Source organism: Tremella mesenterica (genome assembly GCF_000271645.1).
Source record: "Tremella mesenterica DSM 1558 unplaced genomic scaffold TREMEscaffold_6, whole genome shotgun sequence".
Taxonomy (NCBI): Eukaryota; Fungi; Basidiomycota; class Tremellomycetes; order Tremellales; family Tremellaceae; genus Tremella; species Tremella mesenterica.
The window spans coordinates 134,315-158,455 of record NW_006711230.1 but is presented as its reverse complement, the minus strand read 5'-3'; the positions used below and the strand labels follow the sequence as shown (position 1 = coordinate 158,455).

Genomic DNA, 24,141 nt, shown 5'->3' with positions numbered 1-24,141 from the left:
TCAAGTGTGTCATCAGATGACGCCATAGACTCTCCTTTTCATGACGTCGACGACTCGAGATCTGTCGTGATTTCCCCTCCTTTTGAACGCTAATCACGAATGTTTGACCTGTCCTCTCGAGTGGGCAATTGTGAATCTCCTTTTCTAATCCTTTGTCATTCTCTCACTTGTCAGGGAAGATGTCACACCATCCATAAAAAGGATCCCCCCTCGTTCTTACCACTGGTTGGGACGGATCTGAGATAAAAACATATGATACCCCAAGATTGAGACTTGACACTTCCCTCTCTAGATTGTTTTCTTCACAACAATTGCGTACAGCTTTTCTCTATCTGAACTATCATATCATCATACAATATCATGCCTCGGATTTTCTCCCGGTTCAAGCGTTCTCAAAAACCTGGAGGACCCAGTGATCTCACTTCTGAAATCACCACACGTGCATCCAATTTACAGGAGTCTGCACGGGATACAACTTTAGCACCTCCTACTGATACTTTGCCCATGACAACTGATGGGGACTCTCAAAGCCATAATTCGGATGAAATCACTTATCCCGATAATGGATCAATATACAACCGTCCATACTCTACACTACCATCTTGGAGTCTAGCAAAACTACAGAGAGATTATGAGCCGATAGATACATTCAATCGAAACAGATTGGGACCTCATTATCTACCAATTGTTGATGATATGGAGGGTCGTTATAACACTTATCGTCTTTTCACGGAAATACGCAGAACAAATTTAGGAAGAGCCAGTAAAGTCGCTTCTCTCAGTGGAGAAGTTTTAGCTGCAATGTTAGCAAATTTTACCTTCAGTGATGCCAATGGGACTCATACGGAAATATGGGTGGATGAAGAAGATGATTCAGCACTCAAAGAAAGAGAGCTTCATCCTGAAGATTTTTGGTCTTTTGATAATCGTGAAGAACGTGTTTTGATGAGGATGCAACGATCATTCGCTGGACTTCACAGAGGTAATGTCAGATGGCCAGGAAGAGTGAAAGAAGTTGAATGTTATGAAGATAAATGTGAAATACCTATGGAGGATAGTAGTATTACTTTTTGGTTTGAACCTTTCATGACTGGAGAAGAGGTGATGAAATTCCGTGCAGCTCAAAAAAGTGATAATCCTCCGGAACAGTATGTCAATGAAAGCTTTCCCAGTCAAGGGTTCAGTAGTAGTAACTGAGAAATTGTATGAGCAGGTGAGAATGGTACGACACATGCATGAGATGACAATACTACTACTACTACCACCACTCCTACTACTCCACATGTAATTGCCCAGGACATGTAGTGTAATTCCTTCCACCCGTCTGCTCCTTCCGTTTCCTTCTAGCACTTTCCTTTTCATAGAAATCCCCTTCCCCCCGCGGCTCCTCCACGTCCATAGAGTTGGAAGGAAGGGAGAAAGGCTTACTAGTGTTATTATACGGAATCCGCTTTGACTTGAATTACCTTACGTTGGAGGGGTCTGCTATTCTGATCTTCACACGTTTTACATTTTAAGCTCCTAAGAAGAGTCCTCGAATTGCCCTCTATTTACGATCTGACCTCACCTGTTCTGATCTCGTTTGAAATTTCAAGCATGTGCAGAGGTATCTCACAACTCCGACCACGCCTCACGTCATCGTTCAATAATACAAAGGTGAGAACGCACATGTTCATACATTCCGCTCCTGAGTCTCAACGTCACGGAGTCATCCACCACTTTCATCACCATCATCTCCTTTTCCACTCACAACATATCCTTACTTTTAACATGGCTTCCTTAAATAGTGAATCAGAAATCTTAGCTCATTTTTTAAGTCCTATTCCTCCTTCTATCACATTATCATCTCATCCTCTTTCAGAAAATGACCACACAGAATCAGATATCCAAAGTGAAGAACTCTCTTCCGATATCCATGAACCTTCTCCTCTTCCTACCGAGGTAATCTGGGATATCCCAGATCAAACAATTGATGAAGAAGGAGCTTCATATGATCCGTCTGAAAGACAATGGGGTTATAATCAGTTCGAAACTTGGTCTCTTCCCAAAATCCGAGAATCGTTCACTAACCCCAACGTTAGATATTATATCCGGACATATGATATGACGGAAGAAATTTGTCAATCTTATCTCATCTATAGGAGTCTTTATGCCAACGTAAAGATTCTTCGAATCCGGGTGGAACGGTTGCATTGTTTGGTGGAGATGTGTTGGCAGCTATTTTGGCTGACTTCACTTCCAGACATACGGGCAGGACATTCACACAGTCTGCAGAAGATGGCAGAATGTGGATTGAGGAATTTGAAGGGAAAAAGGCTAGGATGTCAGTGACGACGGAGTTACAAGAAGCTTACGAACATGTTTTAAAAGGTACTTCACGATGGCCAGGGAGGATAGCAGAAGTGACGTGTCAGAGTTGGTCTTGTGCAGTACCTATCGGAAATTCCTACATCCTGTTGGATTTCACGGATGCTTTTTCTGAAGAGGAGCTGGATAAATTCTATGCGGCTCAAAATAGTGTTACCCCTCCCCAATAGTGAAAGTGAGTCAAGTTAGACAAGCACGTGTCGGAGGTTGATTGTAGCGAAAGAAAGAAAGACGAAAAGATCTATTATCTGTGCATGAGATGTCCTGAATGCAATGATTACTTTAGTCCTTATCTGGCACACGTGGTCCAGACTCGGATTCCTCACCGTCTTTTCCTTCTCTCTCCTTCTCCCCATCTGCCTGTATTGGATCCTCCAGTTCGTCTTGGCTCTGATCAAGATTTTCTACCTCCCCCTCCTGCGTCTCGTCGAGTCTGTCCCCACCAACCAACTTCGATGGTACAGCAGGAGCTTTGTCGGTCTCCTTGGGCGGAGTGGCTGGCCCTGTGTCCACTTGCTCCTCTCTAACATCAAGCACTTCACTTGTCTCTTCTTGCGTCTGGCCAGTTTGTTCTCCTCGATCGGGCGGATCTGGAGGGTTCGCCGGTTCCGTGGTTTCGACCTGCTCCACCGGATCTAGTGGCTGTGAGTCCTCCTTGGACACTTGCGATGTCTCGCCATTCACAACAACCGGTGTTTCCTCTGGTAAGTCTGGTGGGTCCTCCAAAGCGTGCTCTTCATCCTCGCCAGGATCGACAATTGACTCTTCCTTCTCAAGAGACGCAGGGGCAGGCTTCACACTGCTCGATCCTCTTCGCCGTAATAGACCCGCCATGGTTTGCGACATCTTCCGAGGTGTAGGTTTATCTTTGACGAGTGTTTCGAGGATGGTAACGGTTTTATCGGTCGAACAGAGTGGGGAGAGACGTTGTGTGATGAGGGTAGCATCCTGCAACATCCTGTCTGTCAGAATTCTGCGCAAAATGAAGGACGCCCATGACACGAAGGAGGACAAGACCTTTACAAAAAAGAGGTTGATGGGTCGGAACAAGTAAAAATCAGATCAAGCACAGCATCAGGCTTGACTCACCGTCTCTTAGCTTCTTCGCTCTTCAACTCCACCTTCTTGTACTCCTCCCCGACCCGATATACGATAGCACCCAAGACTTCTGACATGACGCTCTCAACCGTTTGCGCGGGCAGATACTTCGACAAGACCTTGTGCAGTGTGGCAGTCTCCTTGACCAGTAGTTCGGCGTATAGACTAGGTCCATTTTTCTCCGAAGTCGACTCCCAGTCAATGTCCTGAAGATCAGCTGGACTGGCTAGCTTTGAACAGCTACAGGCTTCGCAGTCACTAGCAGGAATTCATAAAGGTTGAGAGGGGATCGTCGAGCGAAACGACTCACTCGAAGGGATGCACAATGCACTGCTAATCGGTCTGACATGATTGCAACCAATTTGGCATGAATCTCATTTTGATGTTCTTGGAAATCCTACTGATCAGCCAACGTCTTCCGGATACCACCAATCTTCATCGCTCGAGAAAGTCGCACAGAACGCCCACTGGCGAAGGGAAGAGACAGAATCCTTGTTCAAAGATACTTACCCGTTTGAGCTTATCAAATTCAGTCAACATGACCGCCTGCTTTGGGGACAAATGTCGTCTCACGAACTCCCGGATGTAAGGTATCAAAGCCACGACGACCGATAGAGATTGTGACGCCAAAGCTTTTTTCGTCAATGACGTTCAAGTTAGGGAAGACAGAAAGCACTAACCCAAATGCTTTGCTGTAATGTTCTTCAACCCTGCTGATCGCATCGCCCCTGCGCCCAACACTACTTGGCATGTTCTCGAATTGAAGGACTATTCATCAGGTTGGTTCTTGTCTAAGAGATATGAACTCACCTTGAGAAACTCAACAATACGAGACATGACGTCCGTCACCACCAACTCGAGGTTGATGACGATCTTCAGATAATCTTCCAGAAGCTCGAGAGTTTCCATCGTGGCTCTGACCACGAAGAAATTCCTTTCTTCGATACTGAGAGTTTTCTGTGGTCCGGCCGCACCATTCGTGATAGCCGGAGGAGGTGGGATGTTACATTCTGGAGGATCCGAGACTGCCGATTGGACCAGAAGATCAACAATATGTTGCAGTGATGGTGGAACATCGATCTGAGTCCACAATTCATCCTCTACCGACTTTGCAGATTTTGTTAAACGCACAGCGTGATATGCGACCAAAAAGGCTCGCGCTTGCGTCGCTGTCACACCTCTCAGAGGGACGATCATGCGTTTGGCCAGGGTTTCAGTGGCGAGGATGAATTCCCAGTTTATCTGAAATAGCTCGACGAATTCTTCGAGGGATAAAGAGGCATGTTGATCTGAGCGGGAGGCTAGGATTTTTGAGGCTCGAGCATTTGCCACTTCACAGCCGGCAGTCAGGATTTCGAGGGGGTGAAGGGAAGGCGTAGGGTTCGTTTTGAGGGAGGCAGTGACATCGAGTGTACGATTGGATATTGTCAGAGGGGAAAGAGAACTGGGAGAGTCAGTGACACTGAAAACGTTAGGAGAACTGAGGGTGGCGAGGAGGGGAGGGGGAAGAACTTTACGCACCATGTAGCCGTAAGGACCTCTTGAAGCAGCTCCCCCATGATTTGCACTCTCTCCAAGCGTGACAAGGATGCCGAGTTTATCTGCACGGTGAGGAGTAAGAAACGGTTGTGGTCCATCGTCTTAAGTGCTCCCACTAATGAAGTCCTATCTCAAATGAGCATCATTCGTTGGAGAAGCGCCGACATACCCTTTGATATCTATTTTACCATCCTCCCCTACTTCCTCGTCGGACTGTAGAAGGGGCAAATGCTATTCGCCGTCAGTCAAGTTATTTTCAGTTCGGTCCAGACATACCTTGCGTGAGGCATCGCGTATGGAAGTGATGACGACTTCTCGCCATAATTTTGACAGAGCTTCAGGGGTACCACACCGAACCAATCCGCCGATGAGCGGCTCCATACACATCTTGAACGCGTCTTTGTCAAATTCTGGGGTCTCTTCCACCGTAGACAGCATAGCCAGCAGCTGCGCTGTAAGGGCTGCTTCCAGCAGGACTGAGATTTGGGAGGTAATTTCTGATACAGTAGCGGGTAAGGTCGATAATGACGCCAACGATGACAGTGGTAAAGACTGAGAAACGGGCGGTGATGTAGATTTGACCTCGGTCGGTGACGGTAGGGATGACTGAAAATCTCCCTTCTCGCCAACGCCATGCCGCTCCCACCAGTTGACAATGTCCCCGATTTGATTCAAACCCGTCGCCCAGTCTCCATCGGCAACCACATTCCGGGCCCTATTCAGCATGTCGTTCAGGTCCCCAATCTGTTTCACATTTTGCTCCACCGTTCTCAGTATCCGCAACTCCTCCTGGGCGTCAATTATCTCCAAACCTTTTCTGGCTTGCTTGTCCCCCACTTCCCGCAGGGCCTCCTGCAGTTCCGCGATACGAGACAAACATGTGGACGATTCGGACTGCAGGTCTTGTAAATTGCTGAGTGCGGAGAAGAATGAAGCGGAGCGTTGGGTGATCTCGTGGACCAGATGGTTCTCCAAAACGTCGAGGTTGTCCGAAAACCGACTTTTGAGAGCTGGCCCAGCGTTTCCCACAACTTCTTCCCACGTGGAGGGCTTGCCGAGATCAAAGTCAGGGTCGAAGAAGAGCTCGGGCACAGAGGAGAGAGAGGGCAAGTCAGGTCTACCGGGTTGTTGAAGGTCATATTCACCCCCCGAAGAGGAAGATGATGATGCTTGGGCATTAATCAAGGTGTCATACAGAGGAGTCACGGTTTGCAGGTACGGGTCGTAGGCTGACGGTGGTGGTGGTTTGGGCAAAATCGGCGGGGGATCTCTCAGAGGGGGAAGGGGTTTGCGTGAACCACGAAGAGGGTTCGCCTTTTTAGTGGGATGATTCAAGACTGTGGATATGGCTAAGTAGTCAGCCAAGCTTCGTCAAGGGCAGGTTTGAAAAACGAACCATTAAAGCCTCGCTTGTTGATATCATCTTGGACGTTGAAATCTATGCCGAGTTTCCAAGACACCAGATTGAGAGACTTGGGATCTATTCTCGAATCGTCCCAGCCAAAGTCGAGAGCAGAGTGTTCCAGCACGCTTGCGGTCCCGTCGAGCTCTGAAAAGAACGATTCGGAAGGTGGAGGTGATGGGAGTGCGGGGGAGGCAGGTAGCGGAGGTCGAAAAGGTGAAGGGGAGCTGGACATGGTGTGATATGAGCGGTTCGAGTGTCGATCCAGATCGACTATATGGGGCAGATGTAAGGCAGTGGTGATAACATGGTGTGGAGGGGCGTTTTGACGGCGAGGAGAGCAGCGGCGACAGCCAAGGTCGCGTGGTTTGGAATATTCTTTTAGTAATTTTTATGAATTTATTTTCTAGGTTAAAGGACTTTAAAGTTTTGAGAGAGCGCGCTGTAAAATTCGGAACGCGACGTTGAACTTTTAACTCAGACCCAGTCCCCCCCAGTCTCTCTTATATTTCCTCCAATCTATCCTCGGAGTCATATACCATACGTTCACTATCCCAATCTATACTATACACCCTACATTACTGTAAAACGTGAGGTCACCATTCCTTGGCTTTTTTCGTTGTTTCGTCGCTGACCAGAGCTGACAAATTTAGATGTGCGGCATCTTAGGTCTCCTCCTTCATGATCCCTTAGCTACCCAGACCGCTCTTGCTGGTTCGGAGATGTGAGCCTTCTTCCCTGTCTCATATCACTGGCTATGCTGACTCTGTCTCAGTTGTGAAGGACTGTCTTTATTGCAACATCGGTACATTCCTCATCAGTCTACTGCTGATTATGACTGACTTGAAGTGGTCAAGATGCCGCCGGCATCGTCACATGCGGTTCTCACGGTCGATTCTATCAAGTAAAAGCGAACGGAATGGTTCGTGATGTGTTTGACGCACAAGGTCTCGCTGGTCTAAAAGGTTGGATGGGTGTCGGTCATGGTGGGTTTCCCTAGCTTTCATCTCTCCTCCCTCCACCGGGGAATAAAAAAAATTGATGACTGATGGGCATCAGTGCGATATCCTACCGCTGGTAGTTCTGCACATGCGGAAGCTCAGCCTTTTTATGTCAATTCACCATACGGTATTGTATTTGCCCACGTAAATTCGTTTCATAAATATTCGAATAGACGCTCATACGATAGAATGGAAATCTCATCAATATCCCGAATCTACGACAATTCCTTGATGCCGACGCACATAGACATATCAACACTGACTCTGACTCCGAGTTACTCCTCAATATACTCGCAAACAATCTACAAAAAACAGGTAAAATACGGTTAGCTCAACCTCAATTGAAAATTCAAAACCAAGCTGATATATGTAGAATTAACGAAGAAGATATTTTCACCGCCATCGGAGATTTAATGTCTCAATGCGTAGGCGCATACGCTTGCGTGGGTATGCTTGCTGGTTTTGGCCTCATAGCTTTCCGAGATCCCAATGGTATCCGTCCGGTCGGAATGGCAACCCGTGCTGGTGCCAGAGGAGGTACAGATTATCTCGTCGCTAGCGAGAGTGTAGTCGTGGGTGCATTGGGATTCAAACATTGGGAAGACATACAAGCTGGAGAAGCGGTCATTATCACTCGTCAAAAAGTTTGGAGGAGACAAGTGGCTCCTCCACGTATGTTCACACCGGACATTTTTGAATATGTCTATTTCGCTCGTCCAGATTCCACTCTGGATGGTATAAGTGTATATCGAAGTCGGATGGCCATGGGAGAGGCTTTGGGCGAAACTGCGCAACGTGAGCTGAAAAAAGCTGGTTTGGAAGTGGATGTGGTCATCCCTGTGCCAGATACGAGTCGGGTGGCAGCTTTACAATTGGCTCAACATCTGGGCCTTCCATACAGAGAGGGGTTCGTGAAGAATCGTTATGTAGGGCGAACGTTCATCATGCCTGGACAGAGTCAAAGGTGAGCGGTAGTCTCTCCTTTCGTCAATTTCGCTGACGTACTCTCAGACGCAAAAATGTGCGGAGAAAACTGAATGCTATGCCCATGGAGTTTGCGGGTAAGGTGGTCATGTTGGTCGACGGTGAGTTCACCTTTTTTCCCCTCCTCGTTTCAAACCCTGACCTGAATGAGGTTTCCTGCCACTCCCCATTCTCTTACGGGCCCGGCTGTGCGACAATCCGGATTGAGAGTGGGTGCAGCGAAGAGTTGGGAGAATTTTGATGCATGCTACTGAGATCGGAATACTCATTTCAGACTCTATCGTCCGAGGAACCACATCCGAAGAAATCGTCCAAATGGCCAAAGACGTAGGTGCCAAAAAAGTCGTCTTCGCCTCCTGCGCACCACCCATTAGATATTCCAACGTATACGGTATCGATATGCCCTCACCGCATGAACTGGTGGCTCATAATCGTACAACAGAAGAAGTGGCCCAACATATCGGTGCCGATTTAGTCATCTATCAAACCCTGGAAGATCTCGTTTGGTCATGCAGACAATTCAACCCTCGCATCGAGCATTTCGATTGTTCCGTATTTACTGGCGAGTATGTGACAGGAGGAGTCGATGAGAGATATTTGGAGCATCTGGAGAAGTTAAGGAATGATAAGGCCAAGTTGAAGAAGAGGTTGAGTATGATGGAAGAGATGGAAGTTTTAGCGGATTCATGTAATGGGCCAATGAGTGGGTTTAATCTTTCTCTTTACTCTTCTTACCCCCTTTCCGCCATCAAGTTCTTTCATAATTCGCTTTCTATCGTCTGCCCAATCTGCATCTCGTAGGCAGGAGTGGGGTCCGGGTGGAAAGAATGATAGCTAATTCATAGACGGCGCAGACTCTCTGATCGGATTATCAAATCATTCTCCTCAAATAGGAGCTACGGCGATGCCCTCACCGAACGATACGGTCGGGTTACATAACTCATGGTTCGGCTCATAACCTACTTTGCTCCGGCCAAAATGTCAAATGTCAAACGTGGAATACAGAGAAGGACAATGAGGATGTTGTGGATCAGGAAGGAATGTTGGATCGAGTAAGAAAGAGGAGGAGGGTCGTATCATATCTTGTCGTCTCATTGTATAGTCAGTGTCAATCTGCAGCTCGTTATCATCTCACCTCTCATGTTGACAGTGCTGCTCGAGGCAAGTATCAGACAGCATTCACCTAACGCTGTTTTCTTCGATGACTAATGTGAGGCTTCACACTTGTAATATGTGACATGGAAACCAGGACGACATTCCTCTCATGCATCATCATCTTCACTTGATTCCCGACGTAGGCAACACAAACTCAACGAGGACGCCTTCAGGCGTCAGGATAGCCATACCTTCATGGGTGTGGTATCATCACTGCGCTACTCATCATTGCTAAAGCCGTCCTTTGAGATTCTAACGACTGACCACTCCAAGAGGAGAGTGATTCACGTACTGAGCGCATCAGATCCTTCAGTCGCTCCAGACCCTTGTGAGCAGTCTCCGCCTGGCTGATCTCTGCACTCGCTCCTGCAGATATGGCAGGCTCTTTTGCCTGTTCTATGTTGATGAAGGCCAACAACTGTTCTTGAACCGTGGTCAACAATCCTGTGACCCTTAGGTTGTGTCCCTCTCCGCTCTCTTCGATCCAGCGTGCAGACTCCGCATGCAAGCTCCGCGCCTGCGAAAGTAAGTTCTGATTCTCAGACCTGTGAAGATCTACCGTCGCCTTGCTCGGAGCTTTGTCCTGCCGGCAAGACCCGAGCCGACCACCACTCGTCCGCGAGGTTGGAGCACCGACGACAGGAAACTTCGAAGGAGTCATCCGTCGTTTTCCGGGTGAGATCCCCAGTCTGATCGGAGAGCCTGTCAGGCGTAATCTCGTACCCACTCTTGGCATCTTCTTTCCCATCAAGTGTCTCTTGGTCAGAGCCGTACCCACTCTTGTCACTTCCTTTTTCTTTGACAGAGTAATCTAGGTAGCAGTTTCAGAGCTGGCAAGGGTGTTAGTATCGTAATCATCTGTAAATTCAGAGTCCATGTTGTTAGATGTGGTTTGGTTATTCCTCACTGGATCAGATATTTGCTATTACTAGAAGGGGGTGAAAGTCAACCCCCAGCTAGTCTCTATATGGCTCTCGAAGTGAAACGCGCCTTCGTCGGGTTTTGTGCACCGCCCAGAGACATCCTTTCATGGTTTATTTTTAGAGCGTAGTTAGTAGCGTATCGATCAGTTTCATGGCACCGCTTCTCTTACAAATCGCAAGAGAGAGCAGGTCATAGATGACGCGTGAGAGGGGGTTGCCGAAAACAGTGATGAAGGGTGTGAAAGCATCGCCTCTTGACCTAAATGAGGCGGTGTTGAGTTGTACCATGCTAGATTCTCCCAATACTGAGATAGTCAACAAGGTCATTCGTCACTTGCCTTGAGATGTCAGTAGGCCTCTTGATTGACTTCATATAAATTGCGTCGCTTCAGCCAGTGTTGTAGGGTAGAGAGGGTGCAGCATCCATCAGCTGAAGAGATTGAGAAGGTTGGTGCATCTATGCGAATTCGGGCACACACATTTCGCCAGGTCCAAGAGGCTGTCTGTCAGTCTGAAGTATTCGTCAAGCAGTATCGTACAGGGAACGACGTCGGTAGGGGTTGATAGAGGGGCACAGGAACGGGTGGAGACTCAGACGAAATTGGGAAATCGAAGTCACCTTGGAAGTCAACGCAGTGAGTCCCGCTGCGTTCTCCGAAGTCTTTCGACCAGTCTGAGGCCCCGGCTTGGGCTTTTCTCCTGTTGCAAGGGCGTCGAGAAGTTTGATAGTGGTTTCTGGAGTGAGGTCTTCATAGAAGTCATCCCCTATTTGCATCACTGAAATCAGCTCGGTTCCGTAAACGTTGATGACATATTCTGGGAACGTCAGAGCTCTAGCCTGTTGCCAGGAAGCCTGAGGATCCCCACCGCGAATACCTCCTATCTGGTGGAGGCACATTTCGTGAGATAAACTTACTAGGGGCATTGGAACAAGCTCCCAGACATTCCACTTCGATCAAAGTGAATTTTCCGTCTTTTGTTGTTTGCCCCGGAGAGATTTTGAGGTGATCTTGGATAGTGTGGAGGATTTTGCTTGAGCCGCATCCTCCTAATTGACAAGGAGTGGTGGTACAGAGTTGAAGAAAGTTTTCGGCTACGGGTTCACGGTTGTACATGGTGTAGAAGGTTGCGACCTGTGATATCAACTAAGAATACTGCTCGACTCACTACCGGTGATTCATGACTGTTGTTTCTGAGCTGAGGGAAGGAAGATGTGGAAGAATTGACCCACTTCATATACTCTCATCCGAGGCATCTCCAATAACTCAGCTACGGCATTCATCACACTGATACTCGTCCATCCCTTATTCTGTCTCTGGCCCAAGTCGAGAATCGGCATGACCGCTGCTTTTTTGTACTGAGGTGGATATCGAGAAATAATCTCTTTAGCACGTTTGAGGTTGTCAGGGGTGAAAGTGAAGGGGATCTGGCCGTCAGCATGCTTGCCCAAACACAAAAAGACCATGACGAACTGAAGGATTGTTATAGTCGGTATCGCGATGGACGAAGAGGGATTCCGACCTGCGAGAGCTGGAAGAAGTGAACGTTCTTCTTCCAGCGCCATATAGTGGACGTTGGATAGCAGACAAAGCTGATCGAGCCAGAGACATGGTGTTGGACAAGGTGGTAAGAAGTTGAGAAGGGGTTGCTGGTTGCTATGGCTGCGATCTGGTTGCTCATGTCCCCTCCTCGCATTATATTTTTAACCAGTTTATTCTATTTAATCCGGCGATTTGGACGGTCCGGGGCACCGACCGAAGTGTATCTCCATCGTGAGCGACTACTCTAGTTCTGTGTATACTGTAAGTTGCTCTTGATATCGATCACCTTAGTTGAACCGCTTGATACCTTCACTCTTCCCAAGGATCCAAGGAGCAAGGATCCGAAGTCTCTGTCATGCCTTTCTCATCCGGGTCCACAACGCGAGCCTTCAGAGCTCGATCTATCCCTCTTTTGACCGCATCGACCATCTCCTTCGCTGTCTACACATATCACTCGCAAGTCATACGCAACGATGCGGAAACACCCCTGTCGTATCCAACCAGAAAGCCATTATCACCTACAATCCCAATAAGCCCTTATACTCCCCTTGGCTGGGGCTCGAATCGGTATATGACCCTCGTACCCGATTCCGCCGTCACTATCCTTAAGAAACCTTCCCCGCTCCCACATTTAGGAGCGACACCACTTAGAGATTTGATCATCGCCGAGAAATACGGAGCATGCGTTGATGCTCGAGGAGATTGTTGGATGTGGGGAGTAGGATACGATCCATCAGGTCAACTTGGCAGATCACTCCAGGGCAAAGTGAGCTCATTCACAGAGGATTGAGGTTAAGCTGACGTATAGAAAATCCGCAAATTAGCTCCTGCACCATCTAAGCTGTATTGTCTCAGTACGAACGGAAACCTATACGTTGTCTCATCCTCCAGATCGTTTCAAGCACATCGACTGGACCGAACAGATCGATCTTGGTATTCTCGCTTTTGGCCTTTTGGCACCGATCCAGGAGTGGATTACGTTCAATTGAAACCTCAAGGTGGTCTCAGACGAGGTGAAAGATGGGAGAACCTCTCTGCCGGAACACATCATCTACTAGCAGTCACAAACAAAGGCAGAACATTTTCATTACCTATTTCTCCCGCAGGTAACTCACATCGTCAACTTGGTACTCGGCAAATCATTCACACACCTTTCCCAGTTCCCGCTTCTCTCTCTACCAGTGAAACACCACCCGACCTTCCACCAGAAGCCGATCCTAGGTTTGCCACCACTTTGACCGAAATCCCTTCTTTGACCGGAGTGAACATAGCTCAAGTGGTGGCGTCAGATCGAACATCGTTCGTTCGTACAACTGGAGGACGTGTTCTGGGATTCGGAGCTAATGAACTGGGACAAGTCGGTTTGGGATCAAATGCGATTGTGGACACGGTTCAGACACCAGTGGAAATCGTACTTGCACGGAATTATCCAGGAGGAACGCAGGTGAAATGTCTTGATGTTTATGCAGGTGGACAAACGACGTTTTTCGTGGTGGAGAGTACCAAGCCGGAAAAGGCACCTTTAATCGACTTGCTAGCTTGTGGGAATGGGATTAGCGGTGCTTTAGGGAACGGATTATGGAGTTCAGCAGTGGGTCAACCGGTTAGAGTTAAGACGTAAGTCTAACATCTCCTTTTCAGTCAAAGGGTCATTTACTGATATTTCAGAGTCAGCGGTTTACAAGAATGTAAGCCCGAATGTATTTAGAGAACTTAACGTTGACCTGTCAGTTTCCGAGAAAGCCAACGCGTTCCTTCCTTTAGCAATACATTCTATATCCGTTTCATCCTCTCCATGGGCGCATGCTGTAGCGGTGCTGGATACTGTTAGTCAGGCGGATGAGAAAGGCGTGAAAGCAGGTCGCTATGGGAAAGATGTCATGGTATGGGGTGGTAATTGTTGGTTTTCGATTTTACTCCTAATATCCTCTTGTTTTGATCATTCATTTCCCCATCTCTTCCTCTACCACCATCATCTTCCCCTCCTTTCTCACATAGTGCTTCGGGGCGTGAATGACTTCAGCGACGTACACTGCTGACTTTAAAGCCGATTATCAACTAGGAAACGGTAAACGCTCTAGTCTCGCCATACCCCAACATCTTCCTCCATTGATTTCCTCCTCAGCAGAAAGAGAGGATCTTTTAAGCACCCCTGAATCAGAACTTAATTCGGGATCGGTGAGATTTTTTTCAGGCAGAAGCGATGTCTGACAAGCTAATGAAATAGCTCACGCATATGCCGCATTTCAGATTACAGCTTCATCAAAGCAAAGCGGACGCATATGATTTGGAAGGAAAGTTGATCAAACGGAAGGTCAAATGTGAAGAAACGGTGGTGGCAGGTTACAACGCCAGTGTGTTATATAACAAGATCATTGACTAGGCGGGAATTGTTACCGAAAACATCAAGCGCTCACATTAACAGAATCATGCACATCATATGTCCCGTGAAGTGATCAGGTCATTTCGGATTCCCTGCATTAAATACACATGCTAATGACAATGTCACTTGCCGGCAATTAGGTGTAAAAGGAAGGCAAAAGACTACCTAGTACGTCCGGGTCCATTGTATTCGACCGGCCTGGGAAGGTTGCGAAATTCGTTCCACGGATCGGCAGATCCAGCGTCCCATACTCCGGTGTTATCGGTCTCTGCCCAGCATATGAACTCATATATCCACGCTGCTGGAGAGTTTGGTCGCGAATTGCCGAGGAGGTAGGAGGGAAGGACAATTGGGTATAGTGAGGTAAAACTTCTCCCCTTGGTCCGAAATCGATAATGTGTCCGGACAACGGGGGGTTATCTTGGGAGGGAGCGAACCTTGGAGTCGTCAGAGGCGAGGTTGTAGATTGTCCTTTGAAGCCGTGTAAATTCATCGGGATCATCGGAGTCATAGAAAAGGTGAGGGGATGTGGAGACGAGGAATTGTGTACACCCCTGTCGGAATCTCCCTTGATAGGTACTTGAACGGTATTCGGCGCTGAAGACTCTGCTATTGCAAACGAGCTAGATTCACCTGGTTCTTCTGAACCTGGATGAGTGCTTGGCGGCATAATGGTTTTCTTGCGAACCCGCGGAGCTCCCTGAGGGTGGAATGTTCTCTCATCTGCCGAGAGGCGCGGTTTTTTGCTACGCCTTCCAGATTTGGCTCCCGGGCTTCTGGACGGGCCGGTTTTCGTCTTTGTATTGCCAGCTGGCCACTTTTGGGTCTCCGTTACAATTAAATGGCAGGGCTCACCTGTACTTGCTCCCCCAACTGGCCCCAAATTCTCATGGTACCGATCGTTACTTATTGTTATCACCAATTTCCTGCTATACTGTTGGATCTCATCACTTCCCTCATTCCTCGTCACTCCGATTTCGACGTAGAACTCAGGAAAGATTGAGCTGACGAGCGCATTATCATCGTCCCAGCAAACCTGGTAGGCTTTGCCCATGGCATCACTGAGAGCATGTTGCAGCGTGACAGAATCCCCCCGTAGTTTGAGCATCTCATTGAACGCCAAAGGATCTTTCAAGTCGAATATGTCTTTCTCCCAGTCTTGTAGGCCCTTTTTGATTTCTTGAGCCAAAGCTTTGATGTGATCCTCGGAATTCCCCCGGAATACAGCTAATGTCAAAACGACTTCACCTTCATCGTTAGTGGCGGCGTCCATCGGGACACATTTCACAACTCCATTACGCGACGTTTGGGAGCCATTTGACCAGAGCTGTGCACTTGTGAGGACATTGCTGGTCACTCGAGCAAAGTTCGTCCGTGATCTCGTACTTGGAGGCATGTTGTCCTGTTTACGATCGATTTGTATTTGGAAGAGTAAACAGAACGAGTAAGAAGGTTGGAAAGAAAGCTGTGGGGGGCATGAGAACAAGTTCAGGATTCGGTTGGCGCTCGTGAATGGATGAGTGTCGCGATTCGTACATGAGTTCGAAAAAGTGAAGAACACAGATTGACAAAGGAGGAGAATTTGAATGATGTACTGTGGAGAGTTTGATTGAAAGTATTTGCGTGAGAGAGGCAATGCCGAAGGAGGAAGATGGATGAAATACCCCTGCGTTAGAATACGAAGTTGATGAAATCCGGGGAGTGAGGATCTGCTGAGACGTGACATTTTTTATAAATTAAGGTGAGAGGTAACTCTGTTGAGACGATACGATACGATACGAGGTGATGGTAGACAAGAGGAACGTTGCATGACAAAGTACATACCTTACATACACAACAACCGCCCTGACTACGTATTGTTTGTTCCTCGTTCCTAGCCACATAATTACGGTGTACATTCGAGAAGCGTAAAGATAACGGAAGCCCTACTGGGGATATGAATGGTCATTCCTCTCGATGACTACCCCGTGATTTCATTGAACCAATATGTGGGCTAGAAGCAGTCGAAGTCGTATCCGTTTCTGTTCGTAGATTCGGAAGCGGTCCCTAGAAAACCAAGGATCGATTGGACAAAATCATCGGTGCCGGTTGAAGTAGATGGAAGTGAGGTCATGGAATGGCTTTCGACAAGGTTGTGCCGTCGTTCGCTAATGATGATGTCAACCACATGGTACATGCCGTCCAAATGGGATTTCTGCGGTAAGTTTCTTGGCACATGCGTAAATGTGACCGACACTGTTTCCCTTGTCATCGTAATTGTCCCACTAAATCCAGGCGCGCGAAATTTCTGGTTGTAATCGTTGAAAATAATCACGAAGTCTTGGTACAGTGCCGCAAGGTGGGAGTGTGACATTCCGTTCATTGCTACGAAATGACTTTGTTGATTTGTCCACCTTGATCTCGATTTCATGTTCAGCAATGCGTCTCGCAATTGTGTCTGCAAAGGCTTCTCACCTTTTTCGGATCTCCCCTCCTTTCCAGTCCGTGGAAGGGTCAGCATAGCAGCGGAGAGCCCATAAGTGATTGTACCATTGCTGGGATCAGTTATAATCGAAGGAGATTCAAGAAGGTGCATGTTCAAGGGTGTCGGATCATTCGGATCTGTCTTTGCGATCGTACGTATTTTCTGAAATGCCATACTGATAGCCTCTGCTGGAGTACTGGGTATTTTCGACAAGGGGGTATGTACGTTGGAAGTGGGCGTGTCAGATTTCTGGACACGTTTTCGACGGCGCTTGGTCGGTGTCGGAAGTCTCCTGATCGGTCCATGACCTTCCGTGGTAATCGTCACAATAGCCAAACGATTGACTTCTCGGATTTCAGCGTTCTTGCCCAGTCGACCATCTCCCCTCACCATGACTGTCACCTTCCCATCTGATTTCGTGATACAGCTGTCGTCACCAGTCCAACACTCTTGATAAAACTCAATGAGGGCAGCCGGTAAGATCTCTTCCAGGCTCGTGGGGTCAAGTTCATCCATACTATCCAAAGGTGCAAAATGGACTTGTTTGTTGTCCCACAAGCTTGGCTTTTGTAGATCCCAAATGATTGTAACGCAGTGAATGAGTGAGGCCTCGGATACGTAACATCCCACATCGAATAAGCAAAGCGGTGATTTTACATTGCCTACCAGCGGTACGGACGCATCATGTAAGATGAATGTCGAATTCCTGCAAGCTTGGCGGGACCGCTCGAAAGGCCCTGTGAGCCAGCAGGGATGGCGTAAAGCTTTCAATTATCGCATCGGGGTCCGATACCACAGGTTCGATGGAAGTTGGAGTGTGGCCTGGAGAGTTCCCTCGGTCGCAGTCTTGGGAGACGGATTCGCTGAAGGGTGCTCGGGAGGTGTGTGGAAGGGTCATAGGTTGGAAGGCGGATCCGTCGTTGCTGGTAGATGGATCTTTGCTTTGAGACGAAGAGGGGGTTTGAGGTATGGTAATCGAATGTGTGCTTGCTGACGGGATCAGAGAAGGGTAATGGGTCGAACAAGGGGACGGGGGCAATGAGCATGGTATTTGAGGACGATTGATACGCCCGTAGGCCGCATGCGAAGACTCGTATATGAATGGGGGCCAGAGATGAAAAGAGGGTATAAGAGTCAGTCCTCAAGATCTCCACTCGCTGCATGCTCGACGATCGACGACTAGTCACGGGACCGAGCAATTGGAGATGATATGATGACGTCGTAAATGTTTCGGACGGAAAGAAAGGGTTTGATGCAAGGCCATGGAAATGGTGGGCGGTCATGACGAATACGTTATCTACGATATTATCAAGCGCATCGTGCCATGTATACCCACACTCTCCCTTCCAAGCCTGCCTGAAGACAAGAGAGTATCCAAGAGAGTATCTGACAAGGGAGGATACCTCGATTACGATCGGCCATGGAGGATGAGTCGTTTGAGGTTCTCTTGCAAGGTGGATCGTGTGAAAGACATGTAGCAGATGGGAGTAGTAGTGGGTGTCATTTACAACTTGCCTGTTGGGATATGATGCGAATGCATGAAGAGAGAGACAGCAGTAGCTAAGTTTCTACGGAACTAAATTGACCTAAGGTGGTTCACCTACAAGTCGATCACCCCTAGTTATCGATCAGGACGCGTCCAGCCTATTTTGATAGATGATCGTGTTGTTTGAATCTTGTTTTGTACTTTGTCTATCAAGCATGCAGACCCCAGAGACTCCCCCTCACAAACGACTTGAGCAAGCGATTGCATACTACCACTCTCAAATACCACTGTCCCCCTCCAAACGTGATAGTCAGCGTAAAATAGCTCGCTACTTCAAAGTCAAACAATCCACACTTTCCGACCGACTTCACTATAGGACTACATTGTTACGGGGTAACAACGAATCGAGAGGACTCTATCGAGTTCGACGGATTAGGACAGAGGAAAGCGGGAGTTGGAGGCAGTGCTGCAGTAGGTAGGGACGGGTTTTCCCCTTTCGAGATTTTCCCCACTGGGTTTGCTCAAAGCGGTTTTTCACCTGTCCGAGTATGTACATAGACGCATGCAGTAGGAAAAGAGGAGGACGCGGATACCTGTAGACATTATATAGTACAATCAGCAAAGTACCAACTTTGCTGATTCTTCAATATCATTCTTTGGCTACATCGATTGCAGAGGAGACACGATCCATTAGCACCAGAGCCCCTAGATTTCCACGAGACATCCATCGAGTTCGACCCAACCTGCGACCTAGTCGTCGTGTTTCCAGTACCGTTACATACATCCCGTAAGACATCTCATGTACACAAGCAAGCTCTTACATCTGAAGAAGAACTCTGCATTGTCGAATATATTGGCCGATCGGCTAGAAGTGGACACCCACCAACTCCTGCTCTCATCCATCAGCTCGCCAACCATCTTCGTTCTAATCGTCTTCATCTGAACCCCGCTCCTTCCAACACTCCACAACTTCTCCCACTTGGGAAGAACTGGCTCGATAAATTCAAGAAACGACATCCTGGAGTGAAGACGGCTTGGTCAAGACAGATTGATGCCGCTCGTATCAATGGCTGTGCTCGCCCATATCTAGAGACTTGGTTCAAGGACATGTCTGGAATTTTGAACGAGAATCAATATCTTCCCTGCGATATCTACAATATGGATGAGACTGGGTATAATATGGGTACTACAATGTCCTCCCAGGTGATGTCTGTATCAGTCACTGAGAAGGGTACTATGGGGGATGTCTTCAAAGCTCAAAGAGGTCGCCAGGAATGGGTGACCGCTATTGAATGTGTTTCTGCAGCGGGTATCGCCCTTCCCCCCGTTGTTATCTTCAAAGGAAAGGTTGAATTCAACATGCGGTGGCTGCCAGAGGATAGGGATATAACAGGATGGCAATGGAGAATCAGTGAGAAGGGCTGGACAAGTAATGCGATCGGACTTGATTGGCTCAAAACCCACTTCCACCCCCTGACAGTACCTTCAGATCCGACGAGACGTCGTCTTCTCATCCTTGATGGTCATGGTAGTCATCTCAAAGCCGACTTCATTGCTTTTTGTATCGAAAACAAGATTGATCTCATGGTACTTCCGGCTCATACATCACATGAAACCCAACCTCTTGACAATGGGATATTCGCCCCTCTCAAACGACAACTCATGAAATATGCCAATATTGCGGCTCGCTATGACTCCTGTCCAATCACCAAATCTGCATGGGCAGCCGATCTAGTTTCTGCAAGAGAGCTAGCAATGACACATCATAACATTGCTATAGGTTGGCGGAAGACAGGTCTCCATCCATTCAACCCCAATGTCGTCTATCGTCGCCTTGACAATCCTCCCAAGACACCTCCCCCTCTTTCCCAACAACTTTCTTCTTCTTCACTTTCATCTATCACATCGGAGAATCACGAATTACTGCGTCAAAGTGAAGCTATAAACGCAACCCCTATCAAAAACCGATTGATAGTCGTTACATCAACTCTGGAAACGGAGAGAGCAAAAATTTCACGCTTAGAAATGGAGAATGAGGAGCTACGGAGTATCGTCCGGCCGGTCAAGCGTCAGGCAACAGGTGCTAGTGTGGCAGCACTTGGTACTCACAACTTTACTGGACCTGGAGTGCTGGAGAGACTACGAGAGATTGAAGCTATTACACAGCAGCGGAAGGATAAGGCAAATGAGAGGCGAAAGAAGAAAAAGGAGAAGGAGAAGGAGAAGGAGAAGGAGAAGGAGAAGGAGAAGGAGAAGGAGAAGGAGGAGGAATAGGAGTTGGCAAGAGTGTCATCTACTTCGAGCGGTACATCTTTTGAAAGCACTCCGAGAGGTTTTTGGAGCTAACAAGAGTCCAGGTCAAGTCCGCCGCATTATTCTACATGTATAGAGCTTGATTGCATGCATAATATTTGTTTATAGCCCCAACTTGAAATAGGGGATGGAAGTGTAAACGATGGTGATCAATAACTAGGGGTGATCGACTTGTAGGTGAACCACCTTATTGCTGGTACAATGTTATCTCCAATACCTTTGACACTCCCCATTGAGAGGTTGATTCGCCTTCTCGCCATCAGAACTCCTTTCCTCACTATATTCTATGTCCTCTTTGCTGTTTGGATACCTTTAGTATGTTCAAGTCAAAGAGAGACTGTCTGGATGTGATGAGTGGTTCCTGAGAGAGGTTTGGTAAAGGTGTCGGCCGTCTGCTTGTATGAATGTATCCTAACTGAATATCCCCACTCTCACTGTCACAAACGTCGATTCTTCTTCTCTACTGACCGACGGTCGACGAACCTCGGCTAACTTAACACTTCAAAGTCGATGTCTCACCCAACCAGGAGGGCGCAGACATCGAAAGGAGTGTTACTACGGCGTACTTCGACGTAGTTACTCTAACTAGGGTTTTGATTTATTGATGGCGATGTATCTCAATTTGAATGTAGCTATCTCTATCTATCTTTCACTACTGACAACAATCAAGGATCGCTGAAGAAGTTCAGCAATCTTCTCAGCTAATATTATCTACTCCTCCTCCTAGACGTTCACCCAACCCTCTTGCGCTTTGACATACGTCAACGCACTTCGTTCAACTTCCCCGAGTCCCCGGCCATCCTTCTCCTCCTTCGACTAACTCCGCCTAACATCGCCGCACTTCTGCTCCCATTGTGTCACGAACCACATCGTAACATCCCTGACAACCACCAGCACCGACCCTCCTTTTACCATCACCAACCACCACCTGAACCACTGAGACCGACTACGGCAAAGATGCGAGATCCCAGAGGGTATTTGTCACGATAACCCCGACTAGCGGAGAACTACGGTGAAGTTAGAGGAGGGGAACCGAGGGATAGCAGAACAGAGGAAGTTAGGCGAAGTTAGTCGAGGTGAGCGAAATAGGGTATCGGGGATATGGTGAGGTACGACGAAGTTGAACGAAGAGGACTGAGCGCGAGGCTGTACAAGAGTTGAGGGACGTTCTATGAGAAGAGAGGGGAAGTATAGATAGTTTACAGATCGCTGAACTTCTTCAGCGATCCTTGATTGTTGTCAGTAGCGAGTGATATATTCAGTAGCTACAACCTTTGAGTTAAGGAGAGCTACCACTGAGTAGTTCGACGCACTACGGCGAAGTTAGCCGCAGTTCATCGACGATCACCTTATCATTTACCACTCGACGTATTACTACGGCGAAGTTAGCCGCAGTTCCCCGACGAGTACCCTGTCCTAGTGAGACATTGACGTAGTCAGCCGAGGTTTGTCGACCGTCGGTCAGAAGGAGAGAAGAAACGACGCTCGTGACAGTATCAAGGATCGCTTTTACCGACGACCCGTACAAACCTCGGAGAAGTTCGAAATTGTATGCAGCCAGAGAGGAGAGTTACAAGAAGTATGAGTAGACCAGGAGAGTCAGTAGAAGAGACGGAGAGGAGGATGTTGGAAGAGTTAAGACAAAGCTTGGGACCATTGCCTGGTGCAATCAATACCCCCGAGGGATCAACACAAGGAGACGATTTCCATCCCCCCCTACCCCTTGAACCACCGCCTGAGCCGACCGGGCTATCAGAGACACCAACTGTGAGCACGGGTTCAGAAGGGTCGGGACAGACTCCGCGACCAAAGGAGAGGAACGCAGAAGGTAGACTAAGTTCGTCGGGGAGTGAGGATGTAGGAGGAATAGAGGGAAGCGTCGGAACTCAGAAGATGATGCTGGCAATGATGAATATGATGATGGAGATGAATAGGGACATGATAGCAGAGAGGAAACGCCGAGAGGAACAGGAGAAGAAGAAGGAAAAGGAGACGGTTGGGGGGATAGCTGAAGGGATCTCTGAAGGGGTACGATTCGCCTTAGGGAGGCAGGCTTCGGCGACCCCAGGGGTGGCTGAGATAGGTGGGGCGATAAAGCTTCCTCTCCCAGACCTTTGGAGAGGCGAGAGGTCAAAGCTCACCGCTTTTATCTCAGAATGCGAAGTACACTTCGAAATCAACGCTCGCAAGTGCCCTACCGATCGAGTAAAAATCTTTTTCATGATCTCTCATCTACGTGAAACTCCTCTTCTTGCCGTCCAGCCAGATTTACCTAAAGATGACCCCCCAGAACATCTCCTAGTCTATAAGAAGTTCATCCAATATCTCAAAACCAACTTCGGAGACCCTGACGAGGAGGGAACCGCCGCCAGGGGAATAAACGAGCTCCGACAGAATGGGTTGGCTTCGGCGTACTTCGCCGCCTTCCAACGATATGTAGCGGTGTTAGGATGGGGTGATGATGGGAACCTCGTGGATCGGGCGAAGAATGGACTGAAAAGTCACTTGCTGGATGAGATTGCTCGCCACGGGAAAGTTTTCAAGACCGTCCGAGAGTTGATTGAGTTTGTGGTCCCCATGGACAATCGTTTACATCAACGAAGGGTGGAGAAGGAGAATGAGAAGAAAAGGAAGGAAGCAAAGGAACAAGGGGAGAGGAGAGAGGAAGTAAGCAGGGGAGGGGAAAGGAAGTCCGAGGAGAAAGGGCAATCTACGGCGAAGTTCGTGGGGTTACAACCTAAGGTCACGAACTGGGGAAGGGCAATCCCGACGGACGTAGACGAACTAAACCGTCGTTGGCCGAGACCCAGTGCCGAGGAGGTGTTGAAGCGTAGGGAAGAAGGGAAGTGTACCGGATGTGGAGAGAAGGGACATTACAACCGAGACTGTCCTGTGATGGCCGCGAAAGTAAAGGCAGGGATCATCCCCGCATGACCTCTTGGACAGTATGCTGGAGGAGAAGGGAGGTTTAGCACGGGGGGGAATGCTATCCCTCTGGGGGACAGGAGGAAGATCAATGCAATTGGAGGGGAGGAAGCAAACGTTGAAGGGCAGGGGATGGACGAGGAGGAAAAAGATGGGGACCCGTCGCGATAGGCGAGACTCAGCGGGTCCGCACTCATATTCTCTCAGCCACTGTTCCTACCACCAGAAAGTGGAAAGAGCTGATGAGACCAGGTAAATGTGCATATAAATCATTAAACACCACTCCGAAATGTATAAACGATTGTCATACCCTAATTTCTTCCACCTGTAAAAATCAGCCCAAGTCTAATGTGTATATCGAAGGAATCGAACTGACGGCCTTGTGGGACACGGGAGCAACCTGTTCGTATATAAGTCCCAGGGCAGCCAAGAGGATTAGGAAGGAAAAGAGAAAATACCCTGTGAGTGTACCAGTTCACATGTTCGACGGCTCGGTTAGTGTGGCTGGACCCATTACGGAGTTTGTCGAAGTGAGTCTGGGTGTCGAGAAGTTAGGCGAA

The 24,141-nt window shown here is 48.2% G+C and overlaps 10 protein-coding genes across 10 annotated transcripts; 5 read left to right on the top strand and 5 right to left on the bottom strand.

The window, feature by feature from the left end:
• Positions 1-360: 360 nt before the first annotated feature.
• TREMEDRAFT_62629 (uncharacterized protein) lies at positions 361-2,537 on the top strand (the record flags this gene model as incomplete). The annotated part of the gene is made up of 3 exons (XM_007004982.1): positions 361-1,148; positions 1,788-2,119; positions 2,164-2,537. 3 exons carry the CDS (start codon positions 361-363, stop codon positions 2,535-2,537), a joined length of 1,494 nt encoding a protein of 497 aa, XP_007005044.1.
• Positions 2,538-2,649: 112 nt separating this feature from the next.
• Positions 2,650-6,641, bottom strand: TREMEDRAFT_62628 (uncharacterized protein; the record flags this gene model as incomplete). The annotated part of the gene is made up of 10 exons (XM_007004981.1): positions 2,650-3,325; positions 3,457-3,671; positions 3,776-3,862; positions 3,976-4,097; positions 4,146-4,233; positions 4,276-4,909; positions 4,987-5,130; positions 5,174-5,235; positions 5,281-6,353; positions 6,401-6,641. The coding sequence occupies 10 exons, from the start codon at positions 6,639-6,641 to the stop codon at positions 2,650-2,652; spliced, it is 3,342 nt and encodes a 1,113-aa protein (XP_007005043.1).
• A 243-nt stretch (positions 6,642-6,884) lies between these two features.
• TREMEDRAFT_44200 (uncharacterized protein) lies at positions 6,885-9,506 on the top strand. Its single transcript, XM_007004928.1, has 10 exons — positions 6,885-6,996; positions 7,060-7,130; positions 7,182-7,211; positions 7,256-7,392; positions 7,466-7,551; positions 7,596-7,732; positions 7,781-8,371; positions 8,419-8,492; positions 8,666-9,094; positions 9,237-9,506. Exons 2-10 carry the CDS (start codon positions 7,060-7,062, stop codon positions 9,347-9,349), a joined length of 1,668 nt encoding a protein of 555 aa, XP_007004990.1. The 5' UTR covers positions 6,885-6,996; the 3' UTR covers positions 9,350-9,506.
• A 233-nt stretch (positions 9,507-9,739) lies between these two features.
• Positions 9,740-10,282, bottom strand: TREMEDRAFT_62626 (uncharacterized protein; the record flags this gene model as incomplete). The annotated part of the gene is made up of 1 exon (XM_007004980.1): positions 9,740-10,282. One exon carries the CDS (start codon positions 10,280-10,282, stop codon positions 9,740-9,742), a length of 543 nt encoding a protein of 180 aa, XP_007005042.1.
• A 644-nt stretch (positions 10,283-10,926) lies between these two features.
• TREMEDRAFT_68856 (uncharacterized protein) lies at positions 10,927-12,079 on the bottom strand (the record flags this gene model as incomplete). Its single annotated transcript, XM_007005114.1, has 5 exons — positions 10,927-10,968; positions 11,089-11,246; positions 11,386-11,602; positions 11,701-11,895; positions 11,942-12,079. The coding sequence occupies 5 exons, from the start codon at positions 12,077-12,079 to the stop codon at positions 10,927-10,929; spliced, it is 750 nt and encodes a 249-aa protein (XP_007005176.1).
• Positions 12,080-12,365: 286 nt separating this feature from the next.
• Positions 12,366-14,393, top strand: TREMEDRAFT_31511 (uncharacterized protein; the record flags this gene model as incomplete). The annotated part of the gene is made up of 6 exons (XM_007004892.1): positions 12,366-12,776; positions 12,852-13,627; positions 13,679-13,698; positions 13,742-13,909; positions 14,058-14,188; positions 14,238-14,393. The coding sequence occupies 6 exons, from the start codon at positions 12,366-12,368 to the stop codon at positions 14,391-14,393; spliced, it is 1,662 nt and encodes a 553-aa protein (XP_007004954.1).
• Positions 14,394-14,529: 136 nt separating this feature from the next.
• TREMEDRAFT_62623 (uncharacterized protein) lies at positions 14,530-15,789 on the bottom strand (the record flags this gene model as incomplete). The annotated part of the gene is made up of 2 exons (XM_007004979.1): positions 14,530-15,116; positions 15,249-15,789. 2 exons carry the CDS (start codon positions 15,787-15,789, stop codon positions 14,530-14,532), a joined length of 1,128 nt encoding a protein of 375 aa, XP_007005041.1.
• A 597-nt stretch (positions 15,790-16,386) lies between these two features.
• Positions 16,387-17,373, bottom strand: TREMEDRAFT_62622 (uncharacterized protein; the record flags this gene model as incomplete). Its single annotated transcript, XM_007004978.1, has 1 exon — positions 16,387-17,373. The coding sequence occupies one exon, from the start codon at positions 17,371-17,373 to the stop codon at positions 16,387-16,389; it is 987 nt and encodes a 328-aa protein (XP_007005040.1).
• Positions 17,374-19,321: 1,948 nt separating this feature from the next.
• On the top strand, positions 19,322-20,155 carry TREMEDRAFT_22436 (uncharacterized protein; the record flags this gene model as incomplete). Its single annotated transcript, XM_007004826.1, has 1 exon — positions 19,322-20,155. A coding segment is annotated over one exon (834 nt), but the record flags the coding sequence as incomplete, so codon positions are not given.
• A 2,082-nt stretch (positions 20,156-22,237) lies between these two features.
• On the top strand, positions 22,238-23,590 carry TREMEDRAFT_62620 (uncharacterized protein; the record flags this gene model as incomplete). The annotated part of the gene is made up of 2 exons (XM_007004977.1): positions 22,238-22,651; positions 23,378-23,590. The coding sequence occupies 2 exons, from the start codon at positions 22,238-22,240 to the stop codon at positions 23,588-23,590; spliced, it is 627 nt and encodes a 208-aa protein (XP_007005039.1).
• Positions 23,591-24,141: the final 551 nt, after the last annotated feature.